Genomic DNA, 13237 nt, shown 5'->3' on the forward strand with positions numbered 1-13237 from the left:
TCTTCAGTAGGAAATGCACCCAAAGAAAGGAAAAAAACCAAATTACTACACATCACTTACTGCCTATTTGCAACTCCAGCTGGGTTTTTCCTCTCTCTCCCCTCCCCTTTCCTTCGCTACCCCTCCTCTTCCCTCCCCACCCAGTCCTCATGACTTAATCCCCTATTGGCTGAGTCCACTGACCCTCTAACCCAGGCAGTTCTTCTCTGAATGCTGAGTGTCCCCTCACTCTGATTATCACACAGAATACTTCAGCCCCATCTGCTAGTGACTCATCATAAGCCAGAAAGAGGATTGGGGAGTAAAGACTGGCCGCAGAGACAGAGGCTATACGGAAGTGCTGTGGGCTGAGTTATACCTCCAGACTGAAGTCCTCAACCCTCTACCTGGGAACATGACCTTGTTTGGAAATCAGGTCACTGCAGATGGAACTGGACAGGTCAAGATGGAGTCCTGATCCAACATGACTGTTGTCCCCAGGAAGTGGAGAAATTAGGACACACCTGCACATAGGGAGGGCACCATATGGACCTGAAGCCAGGGGTCAAAGTGTCACATCCAAGGGGCACAGAATGGCAGAGATGGCCAGAAAACTTCCAGGAGCCAGGGATAGAACAGAATGGTTTCCTTCCTAGAACTAAATGGGGCCAGCCCAGCCTACACCCTCCTCCTGGTCTTCAGCCCTCCAGAACTGTAGGCAGTCCACTATTAATTACTCAAGCCATCTTCTGTGTCTTGGGGCTTTCTCCCTCCACCTCCACTGACACCCCACCACCTTCCACACCGCTTACCTACTAATCAAGAAGACAGGTACACATGGGCACCGGTGTCAGGACCCCTCCCAGCCCCCACATCCATAATCACTAATCATATCCATGCTGAGAGCAGACAAACAAGTCCTCAGCATCCCTCACGACCCAGGAGCCCTGAAGACTGCACATAAAGATCCATCGGAGAGAGCTGTCATGACAACTTAAGCCAACTTCGTGTTCTTAGACTAGTCGGGGCCCTACAAGGGCATGAGCAGCATTGCTGCCCTTTCAAATCTCTTCCACCACCAGGCCTTTGTAAACTGTAAATAGCCCGTAAGTTGTGTACCTAGCACATACTTGCTAAATGGTGTGTATTTTAAGGTTCGGGTCCAGAAGAGACAACAAAATGACAGCAGAATCTGAAAGGACTTCCTGAGACCGGTTTTCATCATGGGTCAGAACGGTGCCATCTTCACCATCCACATGAATTTCTTCAACGTCTACTACCTCAGTAAGTACCTGCTCCATAAGGCCTGGGGTAGAGTGTGCATTCAATGACAGAGCAAGGATCCCCGAACCTGCACATTTCAAGAAACTACACACAAGGACCAGAAAGAACCCACAGGGATTATTACAAGACTTGATGTGCTAGGAATTAGGGTGCTCTAGATGGACAGGCCCCCAGATCCCATTGCTTGGCAAGCTGTCCCTGGTGATGGTGATGGTGGGTGTACAGAAGGCTTCCGATGCTGGAGGAGTTTAGTCCAAGGTCTCTCAACTTCTTCCTCTGTCCTAGGTTATTTCTGTTGCTCTGATACAAATACTCTAACCAAAAGCAACTTGGAGAAGAAAGGATTGGTTTGACCTCTCCTTCCAGGTCACACTCCATTGCTGAGTGAAACTAGAGCAGGAACATAGGGGAACATCGCTTGTTCACAAGCTCATGCCCAATTGGCTTTCTTATACAGCCCAGGACCACCTGCCTAGGGATGGTGCTGCCCACAGTGGGCTGGGACCTCTCCATCAATTAGCTATCAAGACAACCCCCCCCCCAGACATATTCTCCTGCCAATCTTATCTAGATGACTCCTCAGTGGAGCTTCTCTTCTCATGACTGCAGGCTGTGTCAAGCTGGCAATTAAAGCTAAGGCAGGCATCCTCCTTGGCTAAGCCAGGCCTGTCAGTTAACATTAGTTAGGGAACATGGCATGAATTTAATGCTAAGAGATCTCACTGGGGTACCTACAATTTGAAAATCACCTTCAGGTCCATAGACCGGGTAGGAATCTACTTGCAGCATAATGACTGCATTTGTACTTCACAAACAGCTCCAATTGCTCTTGGTGTCGGGAAGCTGCTACCCACTGCCCGCACCTTGGGGAAGTGCCCAGTGTTATGGAAACATCCTCTCCTCCAAATTGAAACATTCTCTCTTGGTGTGGCAAGGAGGCTCAGAGGACTCGGAAAGTTACAGGACTCACAGGCGCCTCCCCAAGGTTATATGTAACAAGTTACAGTTGCTGGGCAGGAGACTCTGGTGGAGCAATTTGTCCCCAGATTAGGCTTTGAGTTCCTGAGATGCAGCTGTCACGTGTCTGGGTGGACTTTTGATGACGTGGCTGCCTTCGAGTCACCCACTCTCTTGTCAGTTACCCCGATAAGGTCACGGGTTCCGTAAACTAGACTCATGTGGAATCATCTCTCTGGTGTGTGGTCAGTGCCTCGTCTGGCCTGAACAGATGTTTATTCACTCTCCCTGGGAAGAGCGACGCAACTCTTGCCTACCTGTCTCACTTCATCACAAAAGAGGACGAAGACCAGGGCGTAGAGGATGAGCTCGGGGGTGTGTGGCACCGAGTGGAAGTCCATGAGCAGCACGTAGGCAAACAGCAGGAGGAAGGCGATGTAGAAGACCACGTTCCAGGAGAAGACCACGAAGGGCGACGTGAAGAAGGCCACATAGTACCAGAGCAGCTTCTTGTGCTTGTCAATGGGCTTCTTCCTGGAGCAAGCAGGCAAGACAGAGTCACCAGCCACACACACTCACACACACTGATACACACCCACACAGTCACACATACACACTCATACATTCATACACACTGATACAGTCACACACAATCACTCACACATGCACAAACATACATACTTACATACACAGATACACGTGCACACTCACACGTACTCAAACAGACATACACACATGTACAGGCACGTGCGTGCACGCACACACACACACACACACACACACACACACACACACAGAGGAAGGGCTATGGCTTACTTCCTACCACAGACAATGAATAGACAGGGCAAAATTAGATCCTAAAGCTGACCCAGCCAAAACACAACCCTTGTTTTTTTTGTTTTTGTTTTTTGGGTTGTTTGTTTGGTTGGTTGGTTGGGGGTTTGTTGTTGTTGTTGTTGTTGTTGTTTGTAATCAGAGAATCCAAATTCAGCCTCAGGTACTGAAGACAACCTCAGGCCCACCTGCTTGAAATCCAACCCAGAGAAAGCCAGGAAGATGTCAGACTAAGCATACAGATGCCACAATGGATGTTCTAAGTTCTAAGCTTACAACCACTTACACAGATGCTCAAACACACACACCACATGGATGCTCACACACATGATTAGATGCCCCAGTCCACACCTAAATGATACAAGGCCACAGCCCACCAGGGGGATGACAAATAGACACAGGATGATCTTCCAGTTCTTTGTGTCTCGGGAAATCTCTCCATACCATTGCTTAGAAAGAAAATTCTAGAAGGAAACAGAGATAGAAAACACAGTCCTTGTTGATATAAGTATACAGGGAACAGGACACAGCCATTCTTCCCAGCCCTGCACACCCCCGAAATATTTAACCTCTACATTAATGTCTTTAATTTTTCAGATGTTGTCTGGATTCTAAGGCATAAAGAAGCAACTTAAAATTCTGTTTGATTTTCAAGTCTTTTTTTCTAAGTTCAATTCAATGAGCTTTAAAAAAGAGAGTGGCGTGACTGAAAATTCACTAAACCTATGAATTTTTAACTACTATACTTCTTATTTGTGTAAGCTTAAACAAGTATGGGTCTTCGGTGATGCTAAGTTCAAAGGCAGGGCCAATGCAGTCTGTGGAGTCCCCAGGGGTTCCTGGGTGGAAGCAGACAGATGTTTTCATTCTGAAGCTAAAAGGAAACCAGGGAAGGAGTGGCTGATAAAGTCAACATGGAATGCACGTGGACCCTCCCCTTATTCACTGTGCCAGCCCCTGAAGATGGGGGCAGGAAGGGCTTCCCTGACGTGGAAACTGGAAACATCATATTGCCACCAAAAGATAGACAGGGACAGGGGACCTGACCACATCAAAGAAACCCACAGCTGTAAAGCAAAGCAATCGAGCCAGGCAGGACTTGGCATGTAAGAGGGCAGGGCGAGGGAAAGCTGGGGCCCACTCATTGCCACTAAGAGGGTTGGGACTGGTGAGCTCTGGACTTAGCCCTGTACCTGCTCTTCTACTGGGTGGAGGACAAGTGCTTCTCTTGTGTGCCCTGCATGTCCTCTTGGGGCTACTCCACAGATATGTGCTTGACTGAGGAGGGGCAAGATAGACCCCGGAAAGATCACCCAGCAAGCAGCATATTGAGACACCCTGGGACCTGCAGCAGGCTCTACAGGGGACCCAAAGGCTCCCAAGAGCTCCAAGGGCCACCTTCCTTCCTAACACAGCATGTCTGCTTCTTCCTTCCCCAACTCACTGCCTGCTAATCACTTCCAGCTCACCTCTAGAGCTGGACTAAAAGCCTTGTCTGGGGTCTGTTTGCCTGCCACCTGGTATAATGCAAATAGGAAGCAATCCACAGAGGATTAAATCCCAGCTCTACTACCTCCTAGCAAGCAAGCATGGGAAATATTCCAGAACCTCTCCAAGCCCTGAATCCTCAAAATAAAATGAATTACATACACCTCCACAAGCAAGGTGCCGATGAAACACATAACAAGCAACGGCCCTTCCCTCTCTCCCTACCTGGCGAGATCTACAATCAGGCGCAGTTCAGCTGCTGCCTGATTAACCTGCCTCAGGACCAGTTTCATCCATCTCGTGATTTCTCCATCACTCACCGTGACGGCAGTGGTAGCGGCCGACCCAGCTAACCTTCCCTTTCACACAGAATTTTGTGGCATCACCATAGCAACCCTCTGACAACCACAGTGCTGCTGTTTGAATAAGAAAATCCCTCACAGGCTCATGGGCTTAAACACCTCGCCCCCAGCTGGTGATGCTGTGGTGGGGGAGATTCTTGGGTCTGACTGGTGAAAGTGGACCACTGAGGGTGGGCCTTGTAGAGTTATAGCCTAAGCCGGGTCCCACACCCACTCTTTGCTTCCCAGTCCACCAGGACTGAAGTGTCACCACCGTGAACTCTGCTGCATGGGTTGAAACTATGAGCCCAGACAGGTCTCTCCTTGTTTAAGTCGTCTCTGCAATTACTTTGTCACAGAAAAATACCTAACATGCACAACTCTGCCCATTTCACAGATAAAAACTGAGGTCCATCATCTCACATCTGCTTTAATGGACCAAGGCCTAGATGGGGGACCCAGAGACAGTTCATCATTGTAATTTTGCTTTGTGGAATCCCAAAGAATTCTTTCTCCTTGCCATTTGTCTCATTTCTGTGGCTGTGATAGAAATCACCTGACAAAAAGCACAGTTTTTATCTTAGAGACAGGCTTTATCTTAGCTCACAGTCCAACGTCACAGTTCATCATTTCAGGGACATTAAGGTAGGAGCTTGAGGCACAATCATATCCACAATCAAAAGCAGAGAGAAATTAATGTGTACTTCATATTCAGCTAGTCTTCTCTACTCTTCTACAGTCCAGGATCCAAACCTAGGAAACAATACCGCCCATAGTGGGCCAGGTCTTCCCACATCAGCCAAGCAATCAAGGCAACCCGCCACAGATACATCCACTGGCCAACCTGATCTAGACAATCCCTTCCTGAGACGCTTTCTGGGTGATTCTCCAGTATGTCAAGTTGACAACTGAAGCTAGGCATCACACTGTGACTTGGGTCTTAGATATTTTCTGAAGGTCCATCCCTAAAGGCATAGTTTCCAGTGTGACCCTTGGGAAGGTGGTACAATCTTTAAGAGGATGGGACCGAAGGGAAGATCTTAGTCCATTGGGGGATCTTCAAAGGGACTTTGGTTCCTCCTCTCCCCCACTCCCCTTTGCTTCTTAGCTGCCATGAGGTGCTCTGGCCATAACGCCCTGCCTCATCATGTACCGAGAAGCAATGAGCACAACCAACGATGAGCTAAAACCTCTAGACACTGTGAGCCAAAACAAACCTCTCCTCTTTTTAAGACAATTACCTCAGGCATTTTGCTACAGTGGTGGAAAGTTGACTGACACACTCCTGTACCATCTTTGAGGTGAGGCTTTTCACAAAAGCAAATGTGTCACCATCCTTCATTGTCACCCAGACACTCCCTCAATGGTCTTTACACAGGATGAGAAAAGTATACTATCAATGTCATTTTCTTATTGCTACTGGTAGTGTGTGATGTCGGGCCCACTCCTGGGTACACTTTTCAGGGTCTGGCTCTTGCTTACCTGGACCCCAGGCTGAGCGATGAAATGCTGGTCTGTAGCCTCCACCGCCAGCTCCAGACAGTTGCTCCCACCCCAGGCTTCACAGGAGTAGACCAGTAGCTGCTCTGCCAAGTCTTCGTCACTGCTGTAACACTCAGTGAACAACTCTGCATCATCATGGAGGGGAGGGCTGGGCTCAGCTGGTAGACATGGAGCCTAGCCTGCCTACCCCTGTCAAAACCTGAGCAGATGGGGCATGAGGATCCAGGCATAGAGAAAGCTGTCCAAATGTGACCTTTACTGCAGAGATGCTTTCTTTAGACACAACTAGTCGTCAGGGCTCTTTAATGCAGAGGGTATTGATACATGCTTATGGAATCTCAAGTCTGCCTTCAACACCTAGGGAGTGCCCTCTCTGGCGGGATTCTGTCCGGACACAGGCAGAAGGGCCTTGCTCTCTGGGAAGGACTCAGGATCCTCTACCCCTCCTTACCTAAAGCAGTCCCTCCCCCTCCCAAGCCTTCTGAGGGAGATATCTTGGCAAACGCTAGGGGACACTCACCCACTGCTCGGGTCTCATACTCATTGGCCAGTTCCTCTGATTCTCCAGCAGCATTGATGTCATTCTTGACTTTAGCCAGGGTCTTCAGAAGCTTGCTGGCCCCCAAGGCTGCCAGAGTACAGCCTTTGGTCTTTTGGAGGGGGGCGGGGATGGGGAAATGTTGGTTAATTCATAATCTCTTGAAGCAGTAACATGGACATTAACTTTTGAAAAGTATAGACAAGCAGGAAATGGCAAAGTCAACTACTCATTGTGATTCAAAGTCAGGTCTGTAATGTGCTTGGGACAGACTTGGACCTCAGCAAACTATTCCTGGTCTTGTAGGTGGAATCAGCACATAAAAAGAAAATCCCTGGATAAATATTGGGAGACATTATGTCTCTGACGGCAGGAAGCCTGGCTAACCCATCATCTCAATGTTATCATGCTGGAACAGCCAGGATACAGGGAGAGTGAATGAGAACACTGAAGACCTGAGCCATGTAAGCAAAGGCTGTGTCTGAATTCAGCAGTCAAGGGCTGAAGTACAGACAGAAGGACAGGTGTCCATATTTATAGAAATAGTGACGTACCAAACCATAAGAAAATTCTCAATAACTACTTCAAAGCAGAATTTTTTATAGGTCCTACCTCCTGGTTCATAATGGAATATAGCTAGAGATCATTGTTTTTATTTTAATCTTATTATTACTTAGTACTGGGGATCAAACCTAAGGCCTTGTGCATGTGAGGTAAGGGCTTACAAATTAATTTCTTAAGTTAAATTTCAAACCTTCTTATACTTGGAAAAAATGCACAGTCACCTGGGGAGTAGGAATGTACTGGAGGACCCCTACCTGACTCCTTTCTGGAGACCACCCATCCTAGGCACACCTCCAAGGACATGCAACCAGAGGCATAGCCATGGACCTGTGCACCAGAATCCCCAAATTCTAAAGTAGGCATATGAGTGTAGGTTAGACCAGACTCCTATAACACAGCATGAATTTGGCACCAGTTTAGTGTGGGCCTGGGCATTTACCTGCTCCCAGATGACCTTGGAGAGTTCCTTTTTGTTCTGAAGGATGGCCCAGATGAAGAGAGCTTGCAGGGGATGCCGGGTGGTGAGAGATGCATCCTGAGGGGGGTCAGAACATCGGGTCACCATATGCAAATGTAACCCACTTTAGGTCCACTATTCTAACACTGAAATGGGATGGTCAGAAAGATGAGAAACAGGCCCTCTGTTTGGAGACCTCTAGGGCTTAGGGCTGAGTCTGTTTTAGCAACATGGTGGTGTGATTCTCATTGTTCACTGCAGATCAGCAGGTGGTGTGATTTGACACAAAATCTTTCATCAAGCATAAAAGACAAAGTACTACTGTATGAGACAGTATGAAGGGGAAAATGCGCTGAGAGCAATTTAAAGACTAAATGACTTTGGATACGCCATGGAGAAAGCAATTCTCCATTCTATAGATCAGTTTCTCACCTAGAGGAAAAACGTGGTCAGATTAAATCTAACTTTCCTGTGGCTTACATCCAATTGTCACCGCATAAAATGTGCTTACTTCTTCGGACTGTTATTCGAAGATTGGAAGTCTGGCTCATATTTAAGATTCTGTATCTTCGAAGGAATGTTTTCAGATGGAAAGTGGCTGTGTGTGTCCCCCTTCAGCTCCCCTGTTGACTTGACTAAACTCTAAACTGTACATACGAGGCCCAGTTATATGCTGTGTTTCAAAAATTTTAATATAAATAATGTCAATCAGAAGATCTACACTTTCAATCCAACCACACACTGAACTCATTCACACACACACACACACACACACACACACACACACACACACACTTAAAAATCTCAGAGTTACAAATGATAATGATCTAATTGAGGTTTCCCCAGCAGCAATCCTGAGGTAAGAATTTGAGGAAAGTGTTCTAGAGAGTGAAGAAATGAAGTCAGAAAAGAAAGAGACCAATAGAAGGCTCATCACCAAGCAGGCTGCCATGAAGTTCACTTCACTGTGCCCCTGAATCATCTCCTCTAGATGGGGGGGCCGTTGGGGCATTTAGTAGCCCTGGACTCTGGTCAGAGCAAATGCTGGTAATAATTGCTGATGCTGTTGAGTGGAACTGGACCTGCCCATACTCAAAAAGGAATCGCGGGGCATTCACATCTGCTCTGATGGAAATATCCGCTACTCCATTTATTCATAGAACTACTGGCAGTCCTTCATTCTTTCACCTGGGCAGCAGCGAGCTATTTTTGTAAACAGGCTGAAACACGAGCAGGAAGCCATCTGTTTGTCCCTGTTACCATCAAATAGCCTTAGAAAGTGTGTCACATGAGTCTTGTGATCTAGAAATGATGTAACTAAACAGAGCCAGGGGCTAGAGCAAGACATCAGAAAACTTACCAGTGACTTTATTCTTTAAAAAAGATGGTAGAGAAAATGCATGTCACCCTTCTAGCTGCTCTATGGCAATCAGGAAGAGAACAGGAAAGGTGGAGGCAGAGAACTGAATTCTGGAAACAGAAATATGGGAGCAGAAAACTGAATCCAAACAGACAGCTCCAGCGTTACGTACATGGAGTTCTACATCCAGGTCCTCCCTGCTGTTCCTATCTTCCTTCCAGAAGCTTCTACGGAAGTTTGCCACCAGCTTCCAGACAAAGGTGAGGAGTGCGTCGTTGTAGGAGTTCTTGGCGATCTGCAGATTGCGGTACACCAGGGTACTGAAGTGGCTGGAGAAGAGCTCTGTGAGGACATCATTGGTGAGAAACTTCTTCAGGTTCAGGCCATTTTCCAGGAAGAGGCGGACAAACTTGGGCCTGTCCTTTATGAGGGCCGTGAACATGACTTCCTGAAGGTCAGCCGACTGAAGGGAAAGAGTGGGAGAGAGTGCAAACCATAAGACCAATAAAGTCCTAACGGCTCCAGCTTCCCTCTCTATCCCACTTTGACAATAAATTCATCTTTTCAGCATCCTGGTGGGAAAACAGCAAAGTGGAACCTTTGAATGTGACCTGGGTTCGTTCTTACGTGGAGAGAGCATGCCCACTTAAGCATGAGGCAGATCTCTGTGAGTTCGAGGCTAGCCTGGTCTACAAAGTGAGTTCCAGGACAGCCAGGGCTACACAGAGAAACCCTGTCTCAAAAAAAAAAAAAAGGAAGAAAGAAAGGGAAAAAGGAAGGAAGGAGGGAAAGAAGAAAGGAAGAAGGAAGGAAGGAAGGAGAAAAAGAGAAACATTCCGGCAATTTACACCGCTAGCAAGTTTCTGGGTTATATTGTCACAAGTCCTAGGACCACACTGAGAACCACTTGCATATGGGAAAGGAAAGGTTTGCAGACAGACATACATCTGTTTCCAAACCTTGATCCTACCATTCTCTAGTTCAAAGCATTGGAACAAGATTTTAAGTGGATACTAGTATAGAGCTTAGAAGGAGCCAGTGTTCTGGGTCCTTTAGAAACATCATCTAATTTAATCAGTGTAACACACGAGGAAGGGACTCCAGTAATTCCCTTCATTTTGGGGAGAGCCTGACAGATATTTAACAATAGCTGTCCGAGAGAACAGAGACTGTGATGTAGTGTCTGCTGATCTTCATGGTGTGCATACTTCTGCCATGGTGACTTTTCAGCTCCTACTGTGACACGGGTGAATGCAGAACTGGGAATAGACACAGAGGGTCACACCACCACATAACAGTACATGGCAGGAACAGAAGTAACCTGGAACACAATTCCTAAGTGCAGCAAAATAACTAGAAAGTCATGGGGAGGGAGCGTTGTATGCGTGTGGGGTGTATGTGTGTGTATGTGTGTGTGTGTGTGTGTGTGTGTGTGTGTGTGTGTGTGTGTGTGTGTGTGTGTGTGTATGTGCAAGACACCACATCTCTTCATCTATTCCTTGCTTCCTTATTGTCCTGAGTCTTGACCTCTTTCTAAACATGAAGCTGTCTCTTCAGCTAGCTTGTCTAGCCAGAGAGCTCTTGCGATCCATCAGTCTCCATCCCTTCATGCTGGCATTACAGACACACACAGCCATGCCCAGATTTTTATGTGACTGCTGATGATTCGAACTCAGGGCTTCATGCTTGCAGAGTGAATGTTCTAACCCAGTGAGCTATCTCCACAGCCCACAAAGTCATTCACTTTGATTATTTCTTACCTTTGATTTTCATAAGATTTTTTCAAATTATAAATTTACATAATTTGATTTTTAATAATGACTATATTCAACAACCAACGCCCCCCCCAAAAAAAATCTCTGGAAAATTTAGCAGCTAGTTTTTGCAAGCCAGGATGAGTTGGCTCCAGCAAGGCACTCTAAAAGGGAACTGACCCAGTGCACAGTTGAGAACCTTGCCCAAGGACGCACTGACCGCTACTCCAGCACTCAGACTTCACCACTATGCCCTTCATCCTAACCACCTCCAGCTGAGTTAACAAAATTAAATGGACAACATGAATACACATCCAAGTTTGTTTATTTACCACCTGACCTTATTTAAACAATGTACACAGAGGGATTCACTTATGAATCAATTCATTAACGCACATACAGCTCTACTCGCTTTCCATTCACGAAAGCCTTGTGATGTGTAATAGGTTCATTATGGTGCAAAGCCCAAACACAGACAATGTTTGCTAAAGGGATGAATAACTCAAGAATTCATGAGCCATTACTGTTTTTACTACTCTCATTAAAATTGATCATATGTTAATGTAAATCAAATCCTGGTCTTTGATGACACAGTGGTATGTATGAGGGCGTTTTCTAAAGCTAACTGCTGAAGATGGAAGTTGAGTTATGTAAGCCTTCAAATCCATCCATACACACATAAAATCAAATGTAACCTCACTGCCCATAATGACTTCAATTAATGGAGAATAGCTGGACACAAAGATGCACGCTTGTAAATCTCTGTTTGATGGTTTAATTCTTCCTTCTGAACAGAGCCTCCAAGGCTGATTGAACTTTAGATGCATGCAAGTGGTCTCCCATAAATGGGACCTTAAACACTTATCAAACTGAAAAAATATAGAAAAATGATCTGCTGGGACATTACAGATTTTAACTACACATGCAACTTCCATATTGGAGGTATTCATTTGGCTCACTCTAAGACACTGGTGGGAGTGTCTTCAGCAAAGTATTCCACCTTCCCCTCATACCTCCCCATCCCTGACAAATCTCTTAGCAGAATTTGGCTGGGTGGGGAGGTAGCCAAACAATGCTGCTGTCTTGATATTTTTAGTCAAGCCAGATCAATAATCCCACATCTCTAGTCCCCATACCTCCACCCATCCATTCCTGAGAGCAGACTCATAGCTCCATACCAGATGATCTCTCATCTCCTGGAAACAGGATTACATGTTTAGGATAGCTTACGTGGGAGTCTTTGGCTATATTATCTGTTTGCAAGAAATCTACCAAGTCAACATCATTATCCCACCCTACAATCAAGGGAAGGGAGGCTGGACACCACTGATATGCTAGAACTAAACAATCAATCAGTCACGGTATTCTAGACTGATGACCTTGTTGGATCCGACCACCTGCTGTTGAGACCATTGTCCAGGCTAACCCAGGAATAACCTGAGGCTTCTGTTACCTCCCATCGTCGGTCGTTGGTGAAGATCTCATCACTGGCAAGGTCCAATTGGTTCCACTCCAGCAGAAGTTTCAGTTGCCCGTTCCAGTTGTCCTTGTCTTGCTCATTAGTGCTGAAGGCTGGAAGTGGGCAGGAAGAAAACCATAGATCAACAGGCCATGCATAAGGAAGCCAGGCTATTAATATCCTCCAAATATCAGGGCCACTCATCAAAGCAGGTCTCTTGGGATCAGAGGACACTGTCATCTCCTTCTGTTGTCACTCATGCATTGCGTATGTCCTGAAGTCTATAATGATCAACCCAGATCTTAATATCTTCCTGTTACATATGAATATAGTGTAACTAGGATATATTGACATTTCTCTGTAGATTGAGGCTCCATACGTATTATATTCCAAATGTTGTATCGGACTTATCCTATATCTAAATCTACAACATAATTAGCCACGTTAAAACAATGTATTTGTTATGGTTTGAGTGTAAAATGTTCCCCCATAGGCTCCTGTGCTTAAATGCCTAGTCTCTAGCTACTGGCACTGTGCTGAGAGGCTGTGGAGCCTCTAGGAGTCAGGGCTTAGCTTGAGGAAGTGGGCCAAAGGGAGACATATCTTAGAGGTCCAACTTCCAACCTAATCTCTTTCTTCCCCTTCTCTCCCTACTCTTTTTCTTTCTATCTATCTATCTATCTATCTATCTATCTATCTATCTATCTATCTATCTATCT

At 46.2% G+C, this 13237-nt stretch overlaps 1 protein-coding gene across 3 annotated transcripts in view; it reads right to left on the minus strand.

Moving 5' to 3' along the window:
• Trpm8 (transient receptor potential cation channel subfamily M member 8) overlaps positions 1 to 13237 on the minus strand; it is a 79114-nt gene that overhangs the window by 33891 nt on the left and 31986 nt on the right. For 2 of the 3 annotated variants that reach the window (XM_052750477.1, XM_052750476.1), the window contains 7 exons: positions 12513 to 12631; positions 9478 to 9768; positions 7928 to 8023; positions 6907 to 7036; positions 6366 to 6511; positions 3406 to 3518; positions 2538 to 2754 (listed from right to left, as the gene is read on the minus strand). In XM_052750477.1, the coding sequence (XP_052606437.1) occupies positions 2538 to 2754; positions 3406 to 3518; positions 6366 to 6511; positions 6907 to 7036; positions 7928 to 8023; positions 9478 to 9768; positions 12513 to 12631 (1112 nt within the window). Of the gene's footprint in view, positions 1 to 2537; positions 2755 to 3405; positions 3519 to 4767; positions 4790 to 6365; positions 6512 to 6906; positions 7037 to 7927; positions 8024 to 9477; positions 9769 to 12512; positions 12632 to 13237 lie in introns of those variants that run through there. The other variant, XM_052750478.1, reaches the window with a different exon arrangement.

The sequence above is a fragment of the Peromyscus californicus genome, unplaced genomic scaffold, assembly GCF_007827085.1.
Source record: "Peromyscus californicus insignis strain IS unplaced genomic scaffold, ASM782708v3 Scaffold_21__1_contigs__length_65335640, whole genome shotgun sequence".
Classification (NCBI taxonomy): domain Eukaryota; kingdom Metazoa; phylum Chordata; class Mammalia; order Rodentia; family Cricetidae; genus Peromyscus; species Peromyscus californicus.